Raw genomic sequence first — 25,544 nt, forward strand, 5'->3', positions numbered from 1 at the left:
AGGTTCCCAGCATCCCGAATGGGGGAACAAAGCAATGTGCCAAGCATGGGAGCAGGCCGTGCCAGTCACAACTTTTCTCTCTCTCTATGTTTCTCGCATAGAGTTAAAGCGGCTTGGGCCATCTTAACGCTATCACACACATCTGGGAAGGCGTTCTTTTCCAACTTCTATTCTTTCAGGGGGAAAAGACCCAATGGAGACCATCACCTGATCAGGCAGGGGGAGGTAAAGAGTGGCGAAATACGTCACATGGGTTTTCAGGCCACATGGAAATGGCACGGTGGTAGATCCTACCTGCTGCGAGGGAGAAGTTGCTACAAACATGGTGACTGGGGGGCAGTGGGGACTTACAGTCCAGACCTGCACTCACGGTGGCCCGGGCAGGCATAGCGGGACCTGAAGGTGGCAGCCCAGTCAAGTCATCAGCATCAGACACCGCTGTGATGCTCTCTGATGCAACAGTGAAATCATCATCCAGCTTGCGGGGTCCAAGGGAGTAAACAGACTGGCCGTGAGGCGAGCCACTCTCACTTCGAGCCTGAACGGAAGCAAACTCCCCAAATCACCTTCATCGTCGGCCGCGCCGGCTCCAGTCCCTTAGGAAGGAGGCACGGTGAGGGGGGCAGCTGAAGTGGCTTTCTCTCGGAGGAAAGAAAGCCACGACCACAACATTTCCATGGTTATGTTCTCGCACTGAGAACATGAACCATTCATAAAATGCTGCCTGCATGTGATCGCAGCCCAGGCACGCGAGGCAGCTCTTATGACCATCAGAAGCAGAGAGATATCTGCCTCATCCAGGAACAACACAAAGGCGGAAAGACATCTTTAAAAAGACATTCAACACCAATGTGTATACTCTTTTAGAGAAAATATACTCTTTTACTCTTTAAGGAAACGCTGTCGAAGCGCCCCAGGACAAAGCTGTGCTACCGTGCAGAGAATGAGAAAGCCGCTGATATGCACCGTAGATCCAACAGCAATGCTCTACAGAGGTGAGTGGAACAGTAGTGATCTCAGCTCGCTGATCGCGCAACTGCTCGGCTCCGAAGAAGAAATCTGATTGAACCGAGGCATGATTCCTTCCCTTTATACCCGTATGTCCGAGGGAGGGACATGCTATTTCTGTCTGCCAGATTCTCATTGGCCTTTTCCCAAGTTCAGAGGTAACCGAGGCCTTCAAGAAAGTCCCCTAGTGTCACTTCACTCGTTCATGAACGTCGAAGTGAGCGACAGATGTGGTACCCTCATTTACTTTTTACCACTTATGTTTTCCTCTTCTCACTGAAGCTTTGCCATAGTCATTGCTTTCATTTGGCTAGTTAGTCTGTTTGAGCTTGGCGACCCCCTGTGAAGCTCTGGCAACCCCTAATGGGGGTCGTGACCCCCAGGTTGGGAACCACTGAGGTAGAGCATTAATTTTTACATGTTTGAATTAAGTAGAATTTACTTATTATTTTTCAAGTTCATGCTTTAACTTATCCAATGTAGAAAGTACTTTATCTTACTGTTATATTTACTTCAACACGAAATAATTGTTTTCAGTGTAGTTTCAGAAAAAGCTGATTTTTGTTTTATTTTATTGTGGGCTGTTTATTTGCCTGTTCCAAAGTATATTTGTATATCTCAATAATATGTAGTGCTCAACTGTGTATTACCTAAATGTGAGTGGTTTAAACTCTTTAAATGATTGTCTACAGTTATAGTATAGTGGCTTATTTAGCTTCAGTTTTAGCTTTAATAATGATCTGTTTATGCAGATGCATGCATCACTATTACTATTTGTTCATACTCAGGGTTATGCATTTGAACAGATTACATCAAATCAAGTCCTGCACATTGCATTTCTTCCTGACCATATCAATAGGCAGCTTGTAGCCGACTATAACCTTTAACCAAATCTATTCAAGACACCTTAAATCATTCTATTTGAAGAACAGTCTGCTTTTATCTGCTTTTAGTAAATATTTGAAATTCTTTTTTAGACCACAACTAAACCAGACATATTGATCAGTACAATAAAATTCTTCCCTCAACAGGCTCTCAGAAGTATTCTAGCTAAAGTAAGATGTGGACTTTAAAGGATTCCCCTCCCCCTGTCTGATGACAGTCCCAAAGCCATTACCCCTGTGGATAAATTTAGCTTCACTTTGGCTGCATTTCCTCCCAAGTAACATTAAACGCTGTTCAGAAACATTTTAGAACAATGTGCTGACCAACTAGTAGCAAATTCTATGATATTCTCTGTAGAGACCACACGATTTGAGGTATCATTCATGCCCTTTGCAGAGACCCCAAAGTGATATTAGTCCTCAATGCAAGTGTTGATAGATAGTTTCCTTCTCAAAGAAACACAATTCCCAGAACTTCCATGAGACATGTGTGAGACAGTTGGCAGGGAGCAGTTCATAGGGTTCACTTATGTAACCAGTCCTTTATTAACTATAAAATGAAGTGTTTCATGTTACAGGCCATACCTCCTGCTCTCATGCGCAATGAGCATTCAGCTTATGAAAGTATGATAAACCTAACTCTCACCAAGCAACTTTTTAAAAGGTTTTAAAGGTACTGTAGCTACTGTATGTCAATGAAACATAAGTAAAAAAAAAAATCAAAATTTGTAACGAATAAAATTAATGTCAAAAAGATTCACATGTATGATATTTGGTGAGTAATATTTTATTTCAGACGGGCGGGATAATTATATGGATGAAGTAACTGTGCATCATATCAGCAATTGCAGAACGGGGTATTCGATCACTTTTCTTGCATCATGTTGGATGCTTCCAGTGTAGAAAGTATCACTGATTATAATGGGAGCAAATTTGTTGTGTCCGGCGTAGACTGGGTGCAGGGTTACACATGTGCAGAGAAAATTTGACATTCTTTCAAAAGAGAGAACTGCAGAGAGTAAAAGCAGAAGAACTAAACACAATTCTGTAATAATAACTATGTTTAACTGATGATGTTTCGCATGCCTGCTCGAGCACAGATGAGGTCAAGTTCATGCTATGACTTCAGTTGGCCTCCTTCCAAGTGTCATGTTTCATCTGATGAGAAGATAAGACACAGTATGTGTAGTCCAATGTGTGCAGCTGTCAAAGTGACCTCAACATAACATCTGCTGATCAGCAAACAAAGTCCTACTCTCCTATAGTTTGACTTTACAAAATCAGCCATGATCTGTCCAACAGTGGCATGGACATCGATATATAGGTGAACTCCAGTCCAAATATAATCGTAAATGCATGAATCACAGGCAAACAAAACATTCTTGGACTTGGACATGAAGTGAGTGGGGATAGAGTGTTGTTTATTGAGCTATATTTCCACCAGAACAAAACTGGTCAGACTGCTCTACTGATAAAAGAGAAAGAAAAAAAGGGCCACGTAGGAAAAGATATACAAAAAAATCAAACAAAAGCTTTCAGATCTATGAAATTTGTCATTGATTACAATAGTAATCACACATTGCCATTGTTACCAACCAATTATTCCTCAGCTATAAATTCTCTCATGACATTAAAAGACCATAAGGGTTGTAAAGAATTTCTGAGACATATCTCACTCTAAATCAAAAGAAAATAAGCATAAAGACAATGAATCCTATATTTAGGACCATAACAATTGCATTTAATTCACCATTGAAGGAATACTTCACCCAAAAATACAAATTTTGCCATTATTTACCCTCATGTTGTTCCAAACCTGTGTAACTTTCTTTCATGGGACACAAAAGGGGTGAAATGTAAAACTATGGTATGTTGTGGTCACTCTTTTTAGTTCAATTACAGTGAGCACAGGAGATTTCAAGCTTTAAATAGGATGTAAAATCATCCATATAACTACTAAACCAACACAACAGCTTTGTGTGAGAAAAAGACTGAAATTTAAGTAATTATTCACTGAAAATTTGGGCATCTGCCCTCGTATCCCTTGGCGCGCATGAGAGAAGTAACGATGACCAATTTCAAAATAATAAATTAGACTAATTTTGTAAACCGGATCAACTTATTCAATGAAAAGATTAGACAAATCACAAATTGGATATTGCTATTTCTCTCATGAACTCATGATCATGCAAAGTGAATAACACAAAGTTACTGTATTGTATGTCTTTAGAATACTTGGAATATAACGCACAAGACGTATGGACTACTTTCATGGTGCTTTTGCATCCTTTTTGAAGCTTAAAAGCTCAATTTCCAATTAATTGAAACTGCATTAAAAAGAACAACCAATGTTTTTGAAATGACATGAGGGTGAATATATTGTGAAATCATTTTTTTTTTTATTATTGGGCAAGCTATTCTTTTGGTGGTGAAATACATTTATTTGTCTCATTATGTGCTCTGAAAAATTACTGAAAACACATTTGGTTAATACTGTGCTTCATAACAGTTAATTACTTTTTAATTTAGTTAATTTTACATTTGTGTTTGGTGTTTGTAGAGAAGCCATTATCTGTAATTGTATCTGTATCTCTTCATATGACAAAATTATCTGTCTCTGTCTCTGTATTCAGATAGATTCTGTCTCTGTCTCTGTATGCACCCTGGGTGTGGGCAGGGCTTAAACCAGAAGCGCGTCAAAAATAAATGAAATGCTCATTAGTAAATGTTCATTTTACATTTATAGTTTCTATTAGTAAAACATGACTTATATATGCCTTTTCATAATGATAGCCTAATAATAATAATAATATATATATATATATATATATATATATATATATATATATATTTACCAGATGAAGCTGTATTTGTAGGCTACATTAACTGTGGAATATGTTGATAACTGTGGTTTCCCTGGTATTTCTGATATAAAATTTTCATTTGAATGTGCATGTATAACAACATTATTCTGAAAGCAGGAAATGCCAAGCACACATTTTTCAGTGAATAAGAAATAAAAATTCAAACATTAACGAAATTAAAATAAAATCAATATAGCCTACAAACAGGAGAAAATCCTGTAAATCTATCAGGAATTTCTATGATTAGACCCCATTATTTAGTTACAAATAATAATAATAGTAATAATAATAAATATTTTGTGCCCAAGCACAACTTGTCCATTTCTACCTGGCGGCTTTCATAAAACAATGCAAGGTGTACATGCATTTGGCATTTGAGATTATTCTAAAAGATTTTGAAGCAATATGAGTAAATATAAGAGGAATATTTTAAAGGCTGTTGTAAGAACAAGACTAAACATACTTCTAAATTTTGATCTAAATCACACATTGCACACAGAAGATAGGGGACAATTCCTGTTTCCCATTTTTCAGCATTAATTTAATACCTCACCATGGCAAAACTGTTCGATATATCAAAATCTGTTCGTAATTTAGCATCTTCAGTGTCTTGGTATAATGTTGTCTAAATGTGATGACAGTCTCATGAATCTCCTAGGAATATCAAAAAATCCAAAATGGGTGACTTCCTATTGGTTGGACTTAATGATTATAAATCTGAAAGTTGTACAGCTTGATGGGCACTATATATGTATACATTTTGGTGGCTGTAGGTGAAAATGGGGGTGCTACAAAGGCCGTCTTACACACCCATTTTAAAGGGGGTGATACAGAGCACCCCCCCCCCCACGCGTGGACATTTGCCCATACCTAATGGCCAACGACTTTGACGTGTGCAAAATTTCATGACATTTTAAGCATGCCAAGTGCCTCAAAAACACCCAAATATAGAAAGGAAAAATAACAATTAATGTGTTGCCATGGCAACAGTATTTAAGATATCAAATATCCCTTTACAAATTTACATCAGCAGTATCTTGACATTATTCAAAAGAGTTTTGAAACAATTCATGTAAACATAAGAGGGCTATTTCAAAGTCTGTTAAAAGTGCTGTACTTCCTGCTGTCAGTTGGTGATGCTATGACCGTCACCCATAATAGCCGCATAAATGTGATCAGCCCCCATTACCAAAAATAATGCTGAATTTTCATAAAAATTATACAATGTACACAGAAAATTATACTTCATGTTTCACATTTTTAGGCATAAATGTATTGCTTTGCTATGGTGACACCGTTCAAAATATTAAAAATCTGCTCACAATATAGCATCTACAATGTCTTGGCATGATGTTGCACAAATTTGGTTCCAGTCACATGAATCCCCAAGGAGAACTATTTAAAGTTCAGAGCTTGCGATATTAAGAAAATCCAAAATGGCCAACTTCCTGTTGGGCGGAGCTAATGATTATAATTATGAAAGTTGTCCGGCTTGGTGAGAACAATATATGTACCATGTTTGGTGACAGTAGGTGAAAATGGAAGTGCTACAAAGAACAACTTGCATGCCCATTTTAAAGGGGGTGTTTTAGAGCCCTCCCTGCACGCCCCCTCCCCCCTGAGATTTTTGCCTAGCCCTAATGTCAGAGGACTCTGGTGTGTGTGCAAATTCTATGAAATTTTAAGCATGCCAAGAGACTCAAAAACACCCAAATATAGAAAGGAATACTAACAATCAATGCGTTGTCATGGCAACAGTATTTAAGATATCAAATATCCCTTTAGAAATTTACATCAGCATTATCTTGACATTATTCTAAAGAATTTTGAAGCAATTCTTGTTAACAGAAGAGGGCTATTTCAAAGTCTAATAAAAGTGCCATATTTCCTGCTACCAGTTGGTGGCACTATGACCATGACCCATAATAGCCACATCAATGTGATCAGCCCTCATTACCAAACATACAGCTGAACATTGTTGCCGACCCCTTTAGCGACATTTTTTCAAAAAAGCGACTAGCGACAAATCTAGCGACTTTTTGGACAAACCTTAGCAACTTTCCAAATTCCAAATATCGCCAGTACTGCAAGCGTGAGGTCTTACTTCCCCGCTGCGTCTGCTCTGTTCAGTGAGCGGCTGAGAGGAACAGCACATTCCGTTGACTGCACGCCAGCGGACATAGACATGAATGAGCTGCGCATGTGCACGCTGTGTTAGCAGGAACCAATCAGTGATCACATAGCAGCTGCCGTTGTCTAACAGAAAATATGTAATTGAGAACCGTTTTAATGGACATTCGGCTATATACTTATATAAAAACAGTATGAGCACGGTTTAGGGGAGATAACCGTTATTATAAACTGAAGTAGGCTACAGTACCGACAAATTAGGCAGAATGCAAATACGACGCGATGACATCATTAATATGCTAATGACGCATGACGTCATCTGGCGACATTTAGCTACTTTTCGAGCAGGCTTTAGCTACTTTCCATTGAAAATAGTTGGCAACACTGCAGCTGAATTTTAATCAAAATCACACAATGTACACAGAAGATATAATAATAATGATACATTAGTATCTTAAAATATTTAACAATTATATATATATATATATATATATATATATATATATATATATATATATATATATAAATAAACGAAAAAAATATTCAGATAATTATTCTGTTTAAGGACCTGTCAATGTACAGCTGTGTCAAATATATATGCTTGTGTAGTGTCTCGGGTGCGCTGCATCATAAACATACATTTTTAAGGTCACTGTGTCAAGTTAAATATAGTTTAATACTTGGAACACATATTGAGATCCCTTAGTTTGGATTTGAGCTCCATCAAGTGTTTTGAACGCAAGAATGTAACACATGTCTGTGTTGTTCTGCTGCTCAAGGGTGTTTTTCTTCACTGTATAAACTGCATTGCCACACAGTTGAAGTGTCACTTACTGCCCTCTGAAGTAAACAGGTGGTACTACAAGCTTGCATTTCTCAGGAATCTTCCATATGACGGTCCGAGGGCATTGCGATTAATTACGTAATTTTTTTTAACGAGTTCTTTTTAGTCAAATTAATCGCACTGTATTAATGCCTTAAATCGACAGCCCTAATATATATAAATATATATATATATATATATATATATATATATATATATATATATATATATATATATATATATATATACACACCAATTATGGTGAATGTAGGTGAAAATGGGGGTGCTACAGAGGCTATCATACATGGCCATTTTCAAGGGGGCCACTTTAGAGCCCCACCGCACACTTTCCCCCATTTGGTCAACTTTAAAAGATGGATAGACATGCTCCGATGTGAAATCATCACTTCAGGTCAGGAATTGAACATCGTGCTCAGGTTAAGGATATAAATGAATACATGAGAATCACGTGTGAATCGTGTGATACATTAACATAGACATTTCAACAAGTCGAAAGTGTATATGATGTCAGATCTTGGGCTATGTTCAGACTGCAGGCAAATCAGATTTTTTCTCAAATCAGATCTTTTCAGGCAGACTGTCCGCACTATTAATTGCAAGTGATCAAATCAGATTTTTACGTTCAGACGTAACCAATCTATCTGCATGGGTTGCTTTGGTAATGACGTAGGCGTACCCACGTGACGATGCTTTAAAAAAAGAGGCAGTAAAAATGGAGGTGCATCATCTCGCTCTACAAATTAACGCCCTGTCCAGTCGTGGTGCAGAACTCCTCCGTCGAACAAGAAAAACTCAGCGACGGAGGAGACTGGTAAATATTGTGATGTTCCATGCTGCAGTCACCGATTTTTGATGTCATCATTGTGTGTCATGTTAAGAGTCCGAAATGAGCAGCCAGACACATCTGAAAAAAAAATCTGATTTCAATCGCATTTGAAACCATCTCCCAAAAACCAAATCAGATTTCATGTGGTTTTCAAAAACTCATCTGGATAAAATCTGGATATACAAAAACTAGGATTTTTGAGTGGCAGTCTGAACAAGGCCTTAATGTTACACTTGATAAGCTCCAGACATGCTAAATTAACAGACTGAAAAAAAAAAAGAGTTGAGAACGCTCATCCGATTTGAAATCACAACGTGTGCATTTTCATTCGTAAGGTTTACATAAAATGTTTTTTTTAAATGCGCTTTATCCTTGTGCCTCTTGGATAATCATTCATATGAATATATTTTATATTATTCAGATGAATCAGTTATTAATTTTGAAGTCATTATTCGTGCCTCTCCGAATAAGGTATTCAGCTTCGGGCACATCCCAAGTTTGTCTCTGGATGAAACAGCAGCAATGACAGACTTTTGTGCTCTGTGATGCTATGATCCGCTTCTCTCGTCCAGAGATTCTGGAGGCGAGTCCAGCAGCGCAAACATGTCTTCAATGACCTGCCAAAGGCAGTTGTCCAGAGGGAAGTCGTTGTCCACAAGGTTGACGAGGAAGTAGTTGTCATGGATGTACTGAATGATCATTTGCGATGGTGATTCGTCCTCGTACAGCTTTGCCCACTGTTCAATCCACAAAGCAAAGGCCTCGTCCTGTAAAACAGACCCAAATTATCTTTTACTACAGCTCAGCTCTGCTCTTATCAGCAGGATAAAAATGGTGAGTGCACTCGTAAAAGTGACAAGGTTGTTTAAACTGGGAGAATGTGTATATGTGAGGACTTTGGAAGTGTCACATGTGGATGGTGTAATTTAAACACCTCCTTCAACACCTACTGTAAGAATGTAATGAGTCTCAGGCTGAGCGGTCAGATCAGATTTCAAGTAGTTTATTTTTTCATCATTCAGGAAAGAAATGCATAATAACATCATATTAGATGCAGAATATTGTCTTCATCTGTGTCTGATTTCACTCATGTCTTCCTCATAGAGCAAACTATGCAACACTCACTATAGCAGGAGTCAGCAACCTATTGAATGTGTGCCAGAATTGGCACGCGGAGGGGTAATCACTGGCACGCCATCAACGGCGAGAGAGGAGTAGACTATTTTATTTATACACTGGTGGCCAAAAGTTTGGAATAATGTACAGATTTTGCTCTTATGGAAAGAAATTGGTACTTTTATTCACCAAAGTGTCATTCAACTGCTCACAGTGTATAGTCAGGACATTAATAACATGAGAAATTACTATTACAATTTGAAAAAAATCTTCTTCTTCTTAAACTACTTCAAAGAGTTCTCATCAATAAATTCTCCACATGTAACAATGACAGCTTTGCAGATCCTTGGCATTCTTGCTGTCAATTTGTTCAGATACTCAGGTGACATTTCACCCCACACTTCCTGTAGCACTTGCCATAGATGTGTCTGTCTTGTCGGGCACTTCTCACGCACCTTACAGTCTAGCTGATCCCACAAAAGCTCAATGGGGTTAAGATCCATAACACTCTTTTCCAATTATCTGTTGTCCAATGTCTGTGTTTCTTTGCCCACTCGAACCTTTCCTTTTTGATATTCTGTTTCAAAAGTGGCTTTTTCTTTGCAATTCTTCCCATAAGGCCTGCACCCTGAGTCTTCTTTTTACTGTTGTACATTAAACTGGTGTTGAGCGGGTAGAATTCAATGAAGCTGTCAGCTGAGGACATGTGAGGCATCTATTTCTCAAACTAGAGACTCTGATGTACTTATCCTCTTGTTTAGTTGTACATCTGGCCTTCCACAACTGGCTCGTTAGAGCCAGTTGTCCTTTGTCTTGTAGTGTACACCTTTGTATGAAATCTTCAGTTTTATGGCAGTTTTTAGAGAAAGCTGCTTCTTTTTTTTAACTTTTTCAAACGTCTGTTTTTTTACATCAGTGATGTCCTGACTACACTTTGAGATCAGTTGAATGCCACTTTGGTGAATTAAAGTACCAATTTCCTTCTGAAAAAGCAAAATCTGAAAAATATTTTTTTGCCATTTTTGACTTAATATTGACCTTAAGACATGCCAGTATATTGCATACTGCCAACTCAAAAACAAAGACAATGTTAAGCTTCATTTTATGAACTAAATAGCTTTCAGCAGTGTTTGATATAATGGCAAGTGATTTTCTAGTACCAAATTAGCAATTTAGCATGATTACTCAAGGATAAGGTGTAGCAGTGATGACTGCTGGAAATGGGGCCTGTCTAGATTTGATCAAAAATGACTTTTTTCAAATAGTGATGGTGCTGTTTTTTGGCCTTTTTTTCTGTCTTTTGGCCACCAGTATATAAATTCCACACCTGCATTCCAATCTACATTTTGATGTAATCCTTCCTCATGATCACACAGTGTGTTTTCATGAGCTGAATGGGATGCTAAACAAAAAGTTAAAATGTGACAAGACTGCAGTATACCCAACAGACTCGTGCAACGCGTGCAAGCCATTCATGCTTCACTTTCGGTTAATCATGCAAGAACATTCGCGTTTCATACTTTTTTTTTTGCTTTCAGAACAACACATCATGAAATAAGGTAAACACCACTATTAATCCTAGCATACATGTACACCAACCTTAAACCATGGTCACACTCAAAATTACATTAAACAATTAAAAGAAAAACATAAACCCACATTGTGGGGTTCAAAAATCTATTCAAAATATAAACTAAACCTGGAAATAAAGTTTTAGGATTGTGCAGGTAAGACTCATCGAAAAGGGATAAATAGTTGAATGTCTTGTGATGCGTGAATGGCTTGCAGTGCAGCGTGAGTCTAGTCACACTTTAATAGTGTTTAGCCTCCCTATCAGCTGGTGAAATCACGCTGCGTGATCATGAGGAAGGATTACATCAAGATTACCAGGAAAATAAAAAATTGCACTCCATGTCAAAAAAGTTGCCGACCTCTGCATTTTAGAGTGGATATTAAATAACGTAAACAAGCAAGTGCGCTTTTTCTTCAGAACATTGATACTGATACAATATCATACAAAGTTCCATGTCGTTTAGGATACTGCCTTAGAAAGCTGCTACCTATGTAGCCAGTAGACAAGAAAAGAAAAGATGCTGAAAAAATCATCACCTTCCAGTACATGTAGCTGACTGGATCCACCACAGTGGGCTGAATAATTTCCCGTCCAGGAAATATCCCCCACGTCACAGCGTTGGGCTGCATGTCAGGGGCATTCGTGATATTCCTGCCCTAAAAACAAGATTTCAAAATGTCAATGGAAAAACTGTATATTATAAAATGTAGGGAGGTTCTTTGAGGGGGGTACCTGGTGATTTACCTGCACATTGACAATATGGTAGTTCACACGAGGTTCATATTTCTTTAACACTTGCAGAAGTGCAGTAACATTCTCACTTGATGTGAAAAACTCCAGGTACGCCTGTTGATATTAAAAGGTAAAATATATGATGAATAAAGGGGGGTGGTAAACCAATTCCAAAACATCTAAGAGTTAACCATCATGTTGTGTTCCAGTCATTTTGACACAATTAATTCTTTAGGCTGGATTTAAAAAAAATAGACAATTTTCATAAAACGTTATTGGTTTATGGAATTTTTATTACTCCTGTGGTGTTCCTGGGTATAAATGACTGGCCATTGGAAATTAATGGTGAGATTATAAAAAAAAGAGAACAATTGAGCATTCAGGAACATGTTGATCCATTGGATGAGCACATACAGTGGCAACAAAAAGTATGTAAACCCTTTGGAATTAGATGATTTTCTGCATTAATAACTGGTCAATCCTCTTTTGACAGCAATGACCTCAACCAAGCGATTCCGGTAGCTGCGGATTAGAACTGCACAACGTTCAGAAGGAATTTTGGATCGTTCTTCCTTACAGAATTGTTTCACCTCAGCCATATTTTAGGATGTCTGGTGTGAACGGCTCTTTTTAGGTCATTCCACAGCATCTCTATTGGGTTAAGGTCTGGGCTTTGACCGGGCCACTCCAAAAGGTGGATTTAAAAAAAAAAAGTCCATTCTGTAGTGGATTTACTTCGATGTTTAGGGTAATTTGCTGCATCACCCAACTTCTACTGAGCTTCAGCTGGTGCACAACCACCATGACATTATCCTGTATCTTGATAAACTTGGGAATTCATGTTTCCCCTTAATGATGGCAAGCGTTCCAGGCCCTGAAGGAGTAAAGCAGCCCCAAATCATGATGATCCCTCCACCGTACCTCACCATTGTGATGATGTTTTCATGTTGGCATGCAGTGTCCTTTTTACACTATACGTAGTGCTGTGTGTTCTTCCAAAAAAAATTAATCCTTAATTTCAAGAGTCCACAAAATATTTTCCCAGTAGTGTTGTGGAGTGTCAAGGTGGTCTTTGGTTAACTTCAGGTGCATAGAAATGTTAGAAATGTTAACCAGTTCCAATGATTTCTTAAAGTCTTTAGCTGTCACTCTAGGTTTTTTTTTTTACCTCATTGAGCATTGTGTGCTGTGCCCTTTGAGTCATCTTGACTGGATTGCCACTTCTAGGGAGAGTAGCCACAGTACTAAATTGTCTACATTTATATACACAATTTGCCTAACTGTGGACAGATGAATATCTAAGCTTTTCAAGAAAACTTTGCAACTAGGTCTTCTGAGATATTTTTTTTGCAAGCCATGATCCACATCAGCAAATGCTTCTTGTGAACAGTAAACTAAAAATGTTTGAGTGCTTTTTGAGTCAAAATCGAATCCACACCTACAAACCAACTCCTAAATTAGCTTTTGTTCAAGTCATTAGTATAGGGGTTCACTTACCTTTTCACAGGACTGTGAATGTTTAATGGAATGTGTTCAACAAAGACATTAAGTATTATTATTGTTTGTGTGTTGTTATCTTAGGCACATTGTTGTTTGTCTATACTTGTTACTTTGATGAAGATGATATCAAATTTTTGACCAATTAATACAGAAAACCAAATTCCCAAGGGTTCACATACGTTTTCTTGCCACTTTATGTGCATGTACGCTTGTACAAAAAAGTCTTCGGACATGTGTACACACACATACACGCAAACACACACATGTGTGTTGAGTGCCTTTTTGTGCATCGTCTTTCCATGTACACTTTAAGGAACATTTCAATATCTACACATCATTTTATGTTGTGTTTGGGCTTGTTTGAATCAGGATTGTCTTCTGTAGGGTATGATATTCCATTTTCAATGTTATGTTCCAAGTATATTTCAAGAAGTAATAAGAAAAAACATAACAAAAATACATGTTTATTATATTCATGTTGTTTGGTCTCAGAGTGAAACAACTTGCTTATTGTATTCTACTAATAAATATACAGTACTGTATATCACATGGCTATCTCATCTTTTTTAATCCCCTTTTTCTTCCAAATTGGAATGCCCAATTGCCACTACTTAGTAGGTCCTCGCGGTGACGCAGTTACTCCTCTCAATCTGGGTGGCGGAGAACAAGTCTCAGTTGCCTCTGCTTCTGAGACTGTCAATCAATGCATTTTATTACATGGCTTGTTGTGCATGACACAGCAGAGACTCACAGCATGTGGAAACTCACACTACTCTCTGCAATCCACGCATAATTTACCACATGCCCCATTGAGAGCGAGAGCCACTAATCGTACCCACAAGGAGGATACCCCATGTGACTCTACCCTCCCTAGCAACCAGGCCAATTTTGGTTGCTTATGAGACCAAGGTTGCTGGAGTCACTCAGCACACCCTCGATTCGAACTCGTGACTCCAGGGGTGGTAGTCAGCATCAATATTCGCTGAGCTACCCAAGAAGTTGACAAAAAGATATAAGGCAATATCTAGTGATAATATATGCAATATGAGAGATTTATAAACAATTTTAGCTGGCCAGTCATTTTTGACCAGGAACACAAAAGGCACAAACAAACACAACACAAGGGTAAATACATTTTTAGATAAAGTTTCTCAAATCACCATTTTGTTTGTCAAGAGCTACTAAGCCAAATAACCTCTGAATGCAGATTCATTACATTCAATTGTAAGTAATTTAAAAGGATAGTTCAATCATGATAAAAACTTTGAAATTCTCACACAAAGCTAACATCATGATTCAGAAGACTTTGAATACAGCACAAAGTCATATAGACCTCTGTAAAAGCACATTTTCATGATGCCTTTTTTGGAGCTCGACAGCACCCGTCCCCATTTATTTTCAATGTATGGAAAACAGCAGTGTCAACATTCTATATAAACTTGTGCTTTTGTGTTATAGGCAAGATAGAAAGTCATTCAGGTTTGGAATGACATGAGTCAGCATGAGTAAACAATGAAAGAATTTTAATTTCTGGGTAAACTATTTCTTTAACAGTGTTTAATAGTGTTTTGTCTGACCTTCTGAAAGACATATCCTTCTGCAGGTCCCCAGCCCACGATGGGGTCAGATGAGGCTTTGCCGTTAATGTTGGGCTGAGAGTTAATAGTGAGCACACCTCTGCGGTTCACCTTCTCTAGCTCATCCTTTAACAGATTGGTCTCTGGAGCTAGAGGATCATCGTTCCATGGCAAACACATCACCTACAGGAAGCAATTAGATATCATATACAAATTCACCGGTGGTGGTGTAGTGGGCTAATGCACACAACTGTTAATCAGAAGGTCGTTGGTTCGATCCCCACAGCCACCACCATTGTGTCCTTGAGCAAGGCACTTAACTCCAGGTTGCTCCGGGGGGATTGTCCCTGTAATAAGTAAGTCGCTTTGGATAAAAGCGTCTGCCAAATGCATACATGTATATGTAATCTATAACTTGCAGGACATTCTAAGGGAATTTAGGACACATATAGAATGAAACAATGACATTGATTTTTCTGTCATTCTCTTTCAATAGCAGTTCACACAGCCATTACCGGGTCCTATTTAGAGCAGCTACTATTTCATTTAGGTTTCTTCTTTTAAAAATGTTGGAGACAAAGGATTTTCATGACATTTGCTTCCAACAGCAGTTCTTAAATGTTTGGATTCTTACGCCGATGTGGTTGAAAAACTGTAATACAATACTCCGATAGTGTTACTATATCCACAGTGCTATGACAACAGAAATATTTGCCTATTTACCTTTCATAATGTGGCAAAAAAACAAAACAAAAACACATACAGGTTTGAAGTGATATTAGGGTGAGATAATAATGACCAAATTCTCATTTTAGGGCAAACTATTAATTTAAGTGGAATCATTCATTTCCATACATCACTCTACCTTGTGTCCATTGCGGTTGGGTTGGCCGGTGATGTAGTCAGTGAAGACTTCATAAACACTCTGCTCACTGGTTAGTTCCTCTCCCCACATCTGCAGCAGAGCTTCTTTAGAAGACTTACTCTTCAGGTAGAACAGGTAATAGTCGGTCAGCTCACCAAAAGCAGGTGAGGAGGAGTTTCCCCTAAAAATGGCAGACACTTTAATTAACTTGATGAGATTTGTTTGGCCTCTACATATTAAACTACTCACACAAACAGACTCAAAGTCTTGTGAGCTGAGAAATGTGATAGAAAACTGTACCATCTTCCATTGGGGAAATCGTCCCAATCCTGTGTTCTGTAGATGTAGCTCTTGGGTCGAGAAGCCCAAAAGATCGGTCTGACATCTTCTACCTTACGCTTTGGATGAGCACTGATAGCCCAGGGCAGAGGTCGCCTAAAGAACATATTTGTTCAGTGTAAATTTGAATCTCATGACCCCCCCCCATGTAGTATTCGACATTATAAAGAAGAAAGAAAAAAAGACCAATCCTGCCTTTATGACACATCAGTCATTCACTCACCGTGGATCTTCTGCCCATAAACCCAGCTGTCTGAGCACCTCCATGGTGGCCACTTCTCTATTGAGTGTGTAGAAGTGCAGTCCTGGCACCTCACCGCTGTTCAGCAGAACCTTGCACATCTCCACTGCCTGCTGGATGCCGTAGTTCCTGATGGCAGCGTCATTATCTTTAATGGGCTCAACAACCTGTGTGATCTCCTCTGGCACTTCCAGTTTGGAGAGTTTAACCAGCTGACGCAGAGAGTGATACCCCTGAGCAGGAAACGCAAGATATTTACTGCAATTTCATACCAATTAAACCCCTGCTCCTTAAGTCACTATAATATTCTGGTCTCTAGATATGGCTCTGGTCCCTGTTTCAATGCAAGTTTAGTACATTTTTTCACCAATTTTATTGACCACCAGACACCTCTTAACAAGCTCCACAATGTGCAGTATCAGTCATGTCTCACTGAATTCATTAATATCTTCTTACTGCGAATAGCAAATTTCTATTGGTAATCAAAAACTATGTCAATAGTAACTAGGTGTCCGTATACATAAAAGATTGCCGTATCATCCAGTGCCTAAATGCCCCTTTAAGGTTAGAGGTTTGGTCTTTAAAAGTGACTCCAGTCAGGTCTCCTAATCAACCAAATTGGCCCGATTGCTAGGGAGGGTAGAGTCACATGGGGTAACCTCCTTGTGGTTGTAATTAGTGGTTCTCACTCTCAATGGGGCGCATGGTAAGTTGTGTGTGGATCACGGAGAGCAGCATGAGCCTCCACTGTGTCATGCACAATGAGTCACGTGATGAGATGCGCGTATTGACTGTGTCAGAAGTGGAGGCAACTGGAACTTGTTCAACACCACCCGGATTGAGGTGAGTAACCGAGCCACCACAAGGACCTACTAAGTAGTGGGAATTGGGCATTCCAAATTGGGAGAAAAGGGGATAAATATTATATATATAAAAAAGTCCCCTAAGTATGAGAAAAAGTAAAATGTTTAATTCCTTAGCAAATAATTGCACTAAAGTTTAGGTGCAAGCAGTAATTTTTTAAAAATGTCATATTAGACATACACTGATGCATTTTTACAAAATATTCAAATAGAAAACTGTTCTTTTAAATTGTAAAAATAGTTCACACAATGTTTTTACTGTATTTTGGATCAAAAAATGCATTCTTGGTGAGCAGAAGAGACTTCTTTTAAACGGTAGTGTAGGTATAAAATTAAGTAAAGTCTTTATATAAAAGAAAGTGTATACTCAGATTACTTATTTTAACTTAAAACTTGATTTTTATCATTAAGTCTCCTCAGATTCATTCTCTTTCTGTCACATTCCTCATTGATAGGCCCAGGGGAGGCGTCTTTTGTCTCTTCATGTGTGAATCGCAATCCATATTCATGATCATTCTTGCCTCCTCGCAAATGACCTTTCAACACTAAAATTGTCTTACAAAAGTTCAATTACTATATTGTTTTGTATGAATGAGTGATCAGGATGGTTTTCACATAATTTTGAAGCAAAAACTCTAGGCTACAAGATCCAGTTCTCAAAAGTCTTGTGGACAAATGTTTATTATGTGTTATATGACCTTATTTCAGTGACTTAAAATTTTAGTTTTTTCAAAAACCGTGCATAAATGTTATTTTCTCAAAAATACAAACATGTTCACAAATGTTGCTCACATATTATTGTAGCCCAGTTTGTGCTGAATACAGTGTTATCAGAGTTTAGCTATTATTATGTTTTTAAGCAACTGAAAAAAGAACAAATGTCAAGGCATGTCAAAACTTCTCCAGAGCTCAAAACATCCTCAGACCCCAGAGGCTTAAATTTTGATTTTATATAAATATGTTTTGCTTTACTTTGTTTGTTGTGTGAATCAATGAAAATGTTTTTTTGAAAATGTTATTTTTTTTTTTAGGTATGGCCAATTCAAACGCAATACCCTATGGGAGTGGTCAATTCAAATTCCACATTCTATGGGTTTGAAAATTCGAATTCAGTATACGATGGGTGTGGTCAATTCAATTTAAATTCCAATTCAACATTCTGTGGGCATGGCTAATTACAATTCAATATATGGGTGTGGCCAGTTAAATTCAAATTCTAGTTACCAATTTTGTGGGTGTGGCCAATTCAATTCAAATTTAAATTCAATATCCTTAGGGTGTGGGCAGTTCAAATTGCAATTCAATGCAATGTGGGCGTGACCAACTCAAATGAAATACCTGATGGGTGTGGCCAACTGAATTCAAATTACAATTTTTACATCTCGTGAGTGTGGCCAGATCAATTCAAATTAAATTTGTATATCCTGTGGGGTGAGTACATGTATCTTTGTACCTGGATGGGGAAAATTCCTGGCAAAATGGGGCAGGTGATACCAATGGCCCGACAGTCTTTGACGAACTTGAGGAAGGTTTCTGCTCTGAAGAAGAGCTGAGTGACAATGAAGTGTGCACCTGCATCAACCTTCTCCTTCAGGTGCGTGAGGTCTTCTTCATAGCTCTCTGCCTCAGGATGACCCGTGGGGTAACCTGTCATTACAGTCGTGGAGGGTTTGAAATGTTCAAGGATCATGCAGAAATCATGATGAACAAACATGACTTACATTTTCTGAAGAACAGTAATACTGATGCTTGCCTCAACAAACACCATTCATTCTCTCTCTGTGTGATTCTCACCTGCCACACAGATATCAAAGTAGTCATCAAATTCACAGCGAATGTGTTTGACCAGATCTGTGGCAAAGTTGAAACCTCCGTCTTCCTCCACCCATTGTTCACCAACAGGATCTGCAACAACAGAACAATTTCTTTTACAACCAACTTACTTTCACTTCTCTTAATTTTGCTAAGTTCCTACAAATCCCTTGTCCTTTAACTTTTAGTATGCAGTATGTTATGTATTGTGCTCACTTCCATTTCCAGTGTTACAAATTACCCAGAAGTATTATCCAGCTTTGATTTTTAACATCTCCTTCACTCATTATTTGACTGGACTGCCAAGAGTTAAGACTTTACATTAAAAAAAGAATAAAAAATGCAAATCTATTTATTTTCAAGGTGATAACTGGATGCTACTTGCCAAACATAAATATGCAACATCATAAGGTCATGTGAAGACAACGTAGCATAATGCAGTTTAAAACGTACAGTGCAAAATACTGGATTCTAATTGGTCATTTGCAGCATTCTGTGGTCAAATATTTTTGTATAATGAATGGTAAATGGTATAATATACTGTTGTCCAAAGCAACAGATTTTCTTCATATATGTGCTAGTTTCATGTCTCTTGTATCTTTTGTAATATAATCAAATAATTTCAACTAAATTAATATTTCATGTCCATGTATTTATTTGAGAACTACTGGATAATGAACACACAGCTTGTCAATACTGTGACTAGTGTTACATTATCGCTTTCATAATGTATACTGTTTCACAAACTAAAATAGTGGGCATCATACAGTGAATACTGTACAGTACAGTATGCTGTAAGCAGTATAACTAGTATTCCACTCTGAACATAACCATGTTGTCTTTTTTCTTTAAGTCGTACCTCCCCTTAGAGCCATGATATTCTTTAAGCCGAGCCGCTTGGCTTTGTTTAAATGTGCTGTGATCTTCTCTTTCGTTTGATTGCAGCATGTCAAATGCAGGACACTCTCCAGGCCACAGTAATTGACTGCTGTGCTTGCTATCATCAAAGAAGACGTTTCTTTGTCCGAGCCCGGATCTCCAGCGGGGTGCCAGGTGATGTCAATGAAGAGAGGACCGCCAGAACCCATGCGGTCAAATCTAACGCACAAGGACAATATATTGCAATTAGTAGCACTTAGTTTGGTGAATCTCAAAGAATTATGTACAGTTCAGGGTTATTATAGTTTTTATTACATTTTTCCTTGCAGTTTGGTTTAAATGTTACACTATTGTGATAATAACTATGCAGGAAGTTAAGAGGTGTGACATACAAAATGTGTCAAAAAATGTGTCATTTAAATATGCTACATTTTACTTGGTCATCTTGGGTTATTGCGATTTAGTGGTATGTTCATATTTAATGAAGTTTTTTTATCATTGATATGCTGTGTATCAAAAACTAAAAATATAGTCAATTTACTTTGATTTCCTTTTCTAAAATATATTTAGATAAAAAATTATCACATTTTGCAAAAGAAATTGAAGGCTGTGGACCATTAAGAGGACCATTAAGATATTGTAACATTATTTTAATTACATTGTAATTAAATTAAATTGCATATACAGTATATATATATATATATATATATATATATATATATATATATATATATATATATATATATATATATATATATATATATTAGTGTGCAAAAGTTTTAGGCACTTGTGAAAAATGTTGCATAGTGAGGATTTCTTCAAAAATGGTGCCATAATTAGTTTTCTTTTTTCAATTAACATCATCCAAAGTCTAAGAAACATATTATATCTAGTAAACACACAATATTTGGTGTGACCAACTTTGCCTTCAAAACAGCACCAAATCTCCCAGGGACTCCTGGACACAGTTTTTCTTGGTTGTTGGCAGATAGGATGATCCAAGCTTCTTGGAGAATTCACCACATTTCTTCTATATATTTCTCAATTGCTTCTGTCTCTTCATGTAATCCCAGAATCAATGTTCAGTGGGTCGGGCTCTGTGCGGCCACGCTATCTGTTGCAGGGCTCCCTGTTCTTCTATTCTATTCTATTTGCAGAAGAAATGTTTGGGATTCCAACATTTATATTTCCTATTGACACACTAAAGCTGAAGATATAAATAACCATCTTAAGACAAATGTTTTTGTTAAACATCTTATTTGCCTATGACTTTTGCTCAGTACTGTGCCAAGCCTGCCAGATATATACACAGTGCTGATGTAGGCCATATCACACTCTTGCTCATGTGATATTGCTTAATTTTATATATAAACAATACTGTGCAAAAGTCTTAGACACATAAGATGTTTCACAAAAACATTTATCTTAAGATAGTTATGAATATCTTCAGCTTTAGTGTGTCAATAGGAAATATAAATATTAGACTCCCAAACATTAGTATTTTAAATAGAATAGAATTGAAGAACAGGGAGCCCTACAGATAGCATGGTCCCATCAGACCCCCTACTGAACATGGAGTCAGTCTGGGATTAAATGAAGAGTTAGAAGTAATTGAGAGAGCCTAAATAGATAGAAGAACTGTGGCAAATTCTCCAAGAAGCTTGGAACATCCTATCTGCCAACAACCAAGACAAACTGTGTCCAGATGTACCAAGGAGAATTGGTGCTGTTTTGAAGGCAAAGGTGATCGCACTGAATATTGATTTAGCTTTTTTAAGTTTATTGGACTTTGCATGACATTAATTGATAAATGAAAACTTTTTATGTCATTATTTTTGAAGACATCCTTACAATGCAACATTTTTCACCAGTGGCTAAAACCTTTACACAGTACTGTATATATATATATATACTAATTCCACAGTGCTCTGGACTATTTGATTCTGATTGAATCAAATATCACACAGACATGTCCTTAACGGGTTTTGTGAGATTCGCCCAATTACAAAAACGTAAAAAAAAAAACAGCCTTTTCTTTTCTTGCCTACCTAGAGATGAGATTGACAGCTCCAGAGGTCGTGCGAGGTGGGAAGAACTCAAGGGAGAACCAGCGGTCACCGGACTCTGTCCGCCGTTTCATTTTGTCCCGCAGGCGGTCAGTACGGTCAGCGTCCAGTACCGGTGTGGAGCACCTGGAGCTCTCTTTAGAGCTCTCTCCACTGTTACTGGCCCCACTCGATTCACTCTTAGATGACTGCCAACCAACGTCTGCTCTTTGGTTCACCATGTTTCCTGTGCCTGTGGTTGAACAACACAATAACAAAACATCACCTGATCTCATGGAGCTAGGCTAATGTCAATTGTGTTGTAATGTCTCAAAACACCTTTGTGTTTTTTAAAGGGATAATTCAAGCAAAAATTATGATGTTGTCATCAATTACTTGCCCATTTGAGTTTCTTTCTTCATTAGACAACAATCAGAGATGTTAGACAGAAAGGTCACACTGCTCTTTTTCATATAATTAAAGTGAGTTGTGACCAGGGGCTCTGAAAAAACTAAATAAACAGTATCGTGCACTATATTTCAAGTCTACTGTACTGAATCAAACTATAGCTATGTGTGAGGAACAGGCAGAACAGTAAATTGTTATTCACTGAAAATCTCCCCTAGCTCTCAAACATCATTAGTGCAAAATGAAAAGCACATATTTAAATTTGGTGCATGAGAAAAGATACAAGATGGCATCATCGATGCTAAATCAGCGCTAAACTTCTTGATGCAACATATTTTAATATACTGTCCCTGAATGCAAATGAGATTTCGGACCCAAAGTGATAATAAAATTATCAGTGAATAACGTCTTTTCTTTACATAAAGCTGGCTTCAGAAGTCTTATATAAAGCACACAAGTCATATGGACTACTTCTATGGTACTCATGGTCACCATTTACATTCATTGTATGGAAAAGAGCAGTGTCAACATTATGTTAAAAGGATAGTTCACCCAAAATTTAAATCCTCGTCACCATCACCATTCACTTGCACTGTATGGACCTACAGAGCTGAGCTATTCTTTTAAAAATATGCGTTAGTGTTCTGTAGAAGACAGAAAGTCATACACATCTGGGATGACATGAGGGTGAGTAAATGATGAGAGAGTTTTCATTTTTGGGTGAACTAATCCTTTAAACATCTCTTTTGCGTTCCACGGAAGATAACAAGCCTAACGGGTTTGGAACAACATGATAGTGAGTACATTTTGACATCATTTGTATTTTAGGGTGAATTATTTATTTAAATCCCAAAACAAGCTAGAGTGATGAAACTTGCTATGTTCAGAATATAATGCTAGCTTACTACTTAATGAATACTGTGCATTATACACTATATCCTGAATACAATTTATAAAAATAGTATGTGAAGAAGTATGCACTATTCCATGGACTACATTGTTGTGTGGCATCAAATAATAAGCTTGGCATTTACATATTCAGTTTTGTGTACATTTTGACATTTTTTATTATGTTTTGTCTTAACTTCTGACAGTCAATTCAAATAATAAGTCATGAAATGAGTCAGTAAAGATATGTTTAAAAACTGCCATTCATTTGTCACTTGATAAATGGAAGGTCAAGTCGAGGTCATTGTTATATGGGATACAGTAATCTATGCAGTGTTACATGTGTTGAGAAAAGTTTTCTTTCTGCTTTAGAAAAAGTGAACTTGGAAAGACATTTCAAACGAAAACCTCAATTTAAGATACAGTGGAAAGAAAAAGTATGTGAACCCTGCACCAAATTAAATGACTTTATAATCTTTAAAATATCTGACATAAAACAGTTGCTTTATAGCAATGCTGTTAGGTTATTACATTGATATGTGCACTTAAATATAATGGTATGTGTTACAAATATGTCCAACCTCTGTTTTTCTTTCTTATTATAAGTCTATTAAAGGTAAAGTTAAACCTACTGTTGGCACATATGCATGTTACTCAACCAAAGGAAGGCTGGTAGATTAGTAGTTAAGAGTTATAGACTCGAAGACAATGCAAATGTAACAATTGCTGTCAGACTCCACTGTATCATAAAAGTGAATGGTTATTAGCAGTCTACAGAACGATTGATTAATATGATTACGATGTTATATTATCTGAATGTAATGAAGTCTATGAGTTATTTGACACATTTAAGGTAGACACGTGCTTTAAATAATAGGCGGTATTTAAATAAATGTGTTGTAAACCAAGCGATAATAGCGTATAGAGTGGCATGTTAACCCGTTTTAGAAATAATTTGAACATAGTTTGATATTGTCCATTGCAAGAGAGGGGGTCTTATCCGGGGGGCATCCGGATCCGCACGACTGCACAGGTCTCTGAACTAGTAGTACCGAAACCAAAACAATCACAAGGGCCCCATGCCAGGATTCTATGTAATAATTTAAAGATGCCATTCATTCATTACCTTCGAGCTTTACCCGAGTCTCCAGAAGTTATGTGTGGAGATGCTTCTGTCCCAGGGTGGCGCTGTACTACCCGCTGAATCGGACAGAAGTGCGTGTCTCGCAAGCCTGGTCAAGAGAAGGGTAGTGTTTACATATGGCACGCCCCTTCATCTAAGAGATACGCCCACACCAGATCAAAACGCCTTCCTATTGGATGTAGGGGTTGTCATCATCTATGGTGGTAACACAATATGTAGTCATTAATATTAAATGAGATATCATGCTTAAGACAAAGGCACATGTGCACAGGTCCACAAAGAAAATGATATATTTTTTTTATATTATGTAATGTTACATTTTTCGTATTGTGTTCAATTATTTGTTTTAGTATAGTGCATGTTATCTTTAATCTTATCTATCTATCTATCTATCTATCTATCTATCTATCTATCTATCTATCTATCTATCTATCTGTCTATCTGTCTGTCTGTCTGTCTGTCTGTCTGTCTGTCTGTCTGTCTGTCTGTCTGTCTGTCTGTCCGTCCGTCCGTCCGTCCATCCATCTATCTATCTATTCTTGAAGTTTTATATTTTTGTTTAGAAAAACAAAATACTCATATCCAGGAAATTTATTGTAAAGCAAATTATATCAACATTTTGACAATTTTTTTATTTATTGTTTTTTATTTGTGTGCTTGTTGTAGCAAAATGTTGATACATTTATAATTTACATATACATATGGTAACATACAGTATTACCTATGTCTTGATGCTGTTTTTGGTATTGTTTGTATTGTTGTAGACTGGAAGCTCCTGTCACCTAGACAAATTCCTTGTATGTGTAAGCATACTTGGCAATAAAGCTGATTCTGATTCTGATTCTGATACTGAATTTAACCGCTTTCATTTTCATTACTCACACAGCAGTGACACAGAAAACAGCAGTATGCGTTAAACTTACGCAGTGATTTATTGCTTGAATCCAGTGTGTTTGCGTGATATCTGCGCAGCTGGTGAGCGCTTGAATGCGTAAGCTGTGGTCTG

General features: G+C 37.5%; 1 protein-coding gene across 1 annotated transcript; it reads right to left on the bottom strand.

Annotated features, from left to right (window-relative positions):
• Positions 1–7,401: 7,401 nt before the first annotated feature.
• LOC127621355 (methylenetetrahydrofolate reductase-like) lies at positions 7,402–24,627 on the bottom strand. The gene is made up of 12 exons (XM_052094917.1): positions 24,521–24,627; positions 22,102–22,351; positions 20,034–20,272; positions 19,157–19,267; positions 18,816–19,009; positions 16,482–16,732; positions 16,220–16,354; positions 15,920–16,100; positions 15,055–15,237; positions 11,990–12,091; positions 11,782–11,901; positions 7,402–9,323 (listed from the first exon to the last, which is right to left on the bottom strand). Exons 2-12 carry the CDS (start codon positions 22,338–22,340, stop codon positions 9,105–9,107), a joined length of 1,974 nt encoding a protein of 657 aa, XP_051950877.1. The 5' UTR covers positions 22,341–22,351; positions 24,521–24,627; the 3' UTR covers positions 7,402–9,104.
• Between the last annotated feature and the right edge of the window lie 917 nt (positions 24,628–25,544).

Source organism: Xyrauchen texanus, chromosome 27 (assembly GCF_025860055.1).
Source record: "Xyrauchen texanus isolate HMW12.3.18 chromosome 27, RBS_HiC_50CHRs, whole genome shotgun sequence".
NCBI lineage: Eukaryota > Metazoa > Chordata > Actinopteri > Cypriniformes > Catostomidae > Xyrauchen > Xyrauchen texanus.

Coding starts and splice junctions, on each gene's coding strand:
- LOC127621355 (XM_052094917.1), bottom strand. CDS start 22,340: ATGGTGAACCAAAGAGCAGACGTTGGTTGGCAGTCATCTAAGAGTGAA. Junction 15,238..15,919: donor CCAACCGCAATGGACACAAG/GTAGAGTGATGT, acceptor TGCTTCCTGTAG/GTGATGTGTTTGCCATGGAA. Junction 11,902..11,989: donor ACCATATTGTCAATGTGCAG/GTAAATCACCAG, acceptor TCTTGTTTTTAG/GGCAGGAATATCACGAATGC.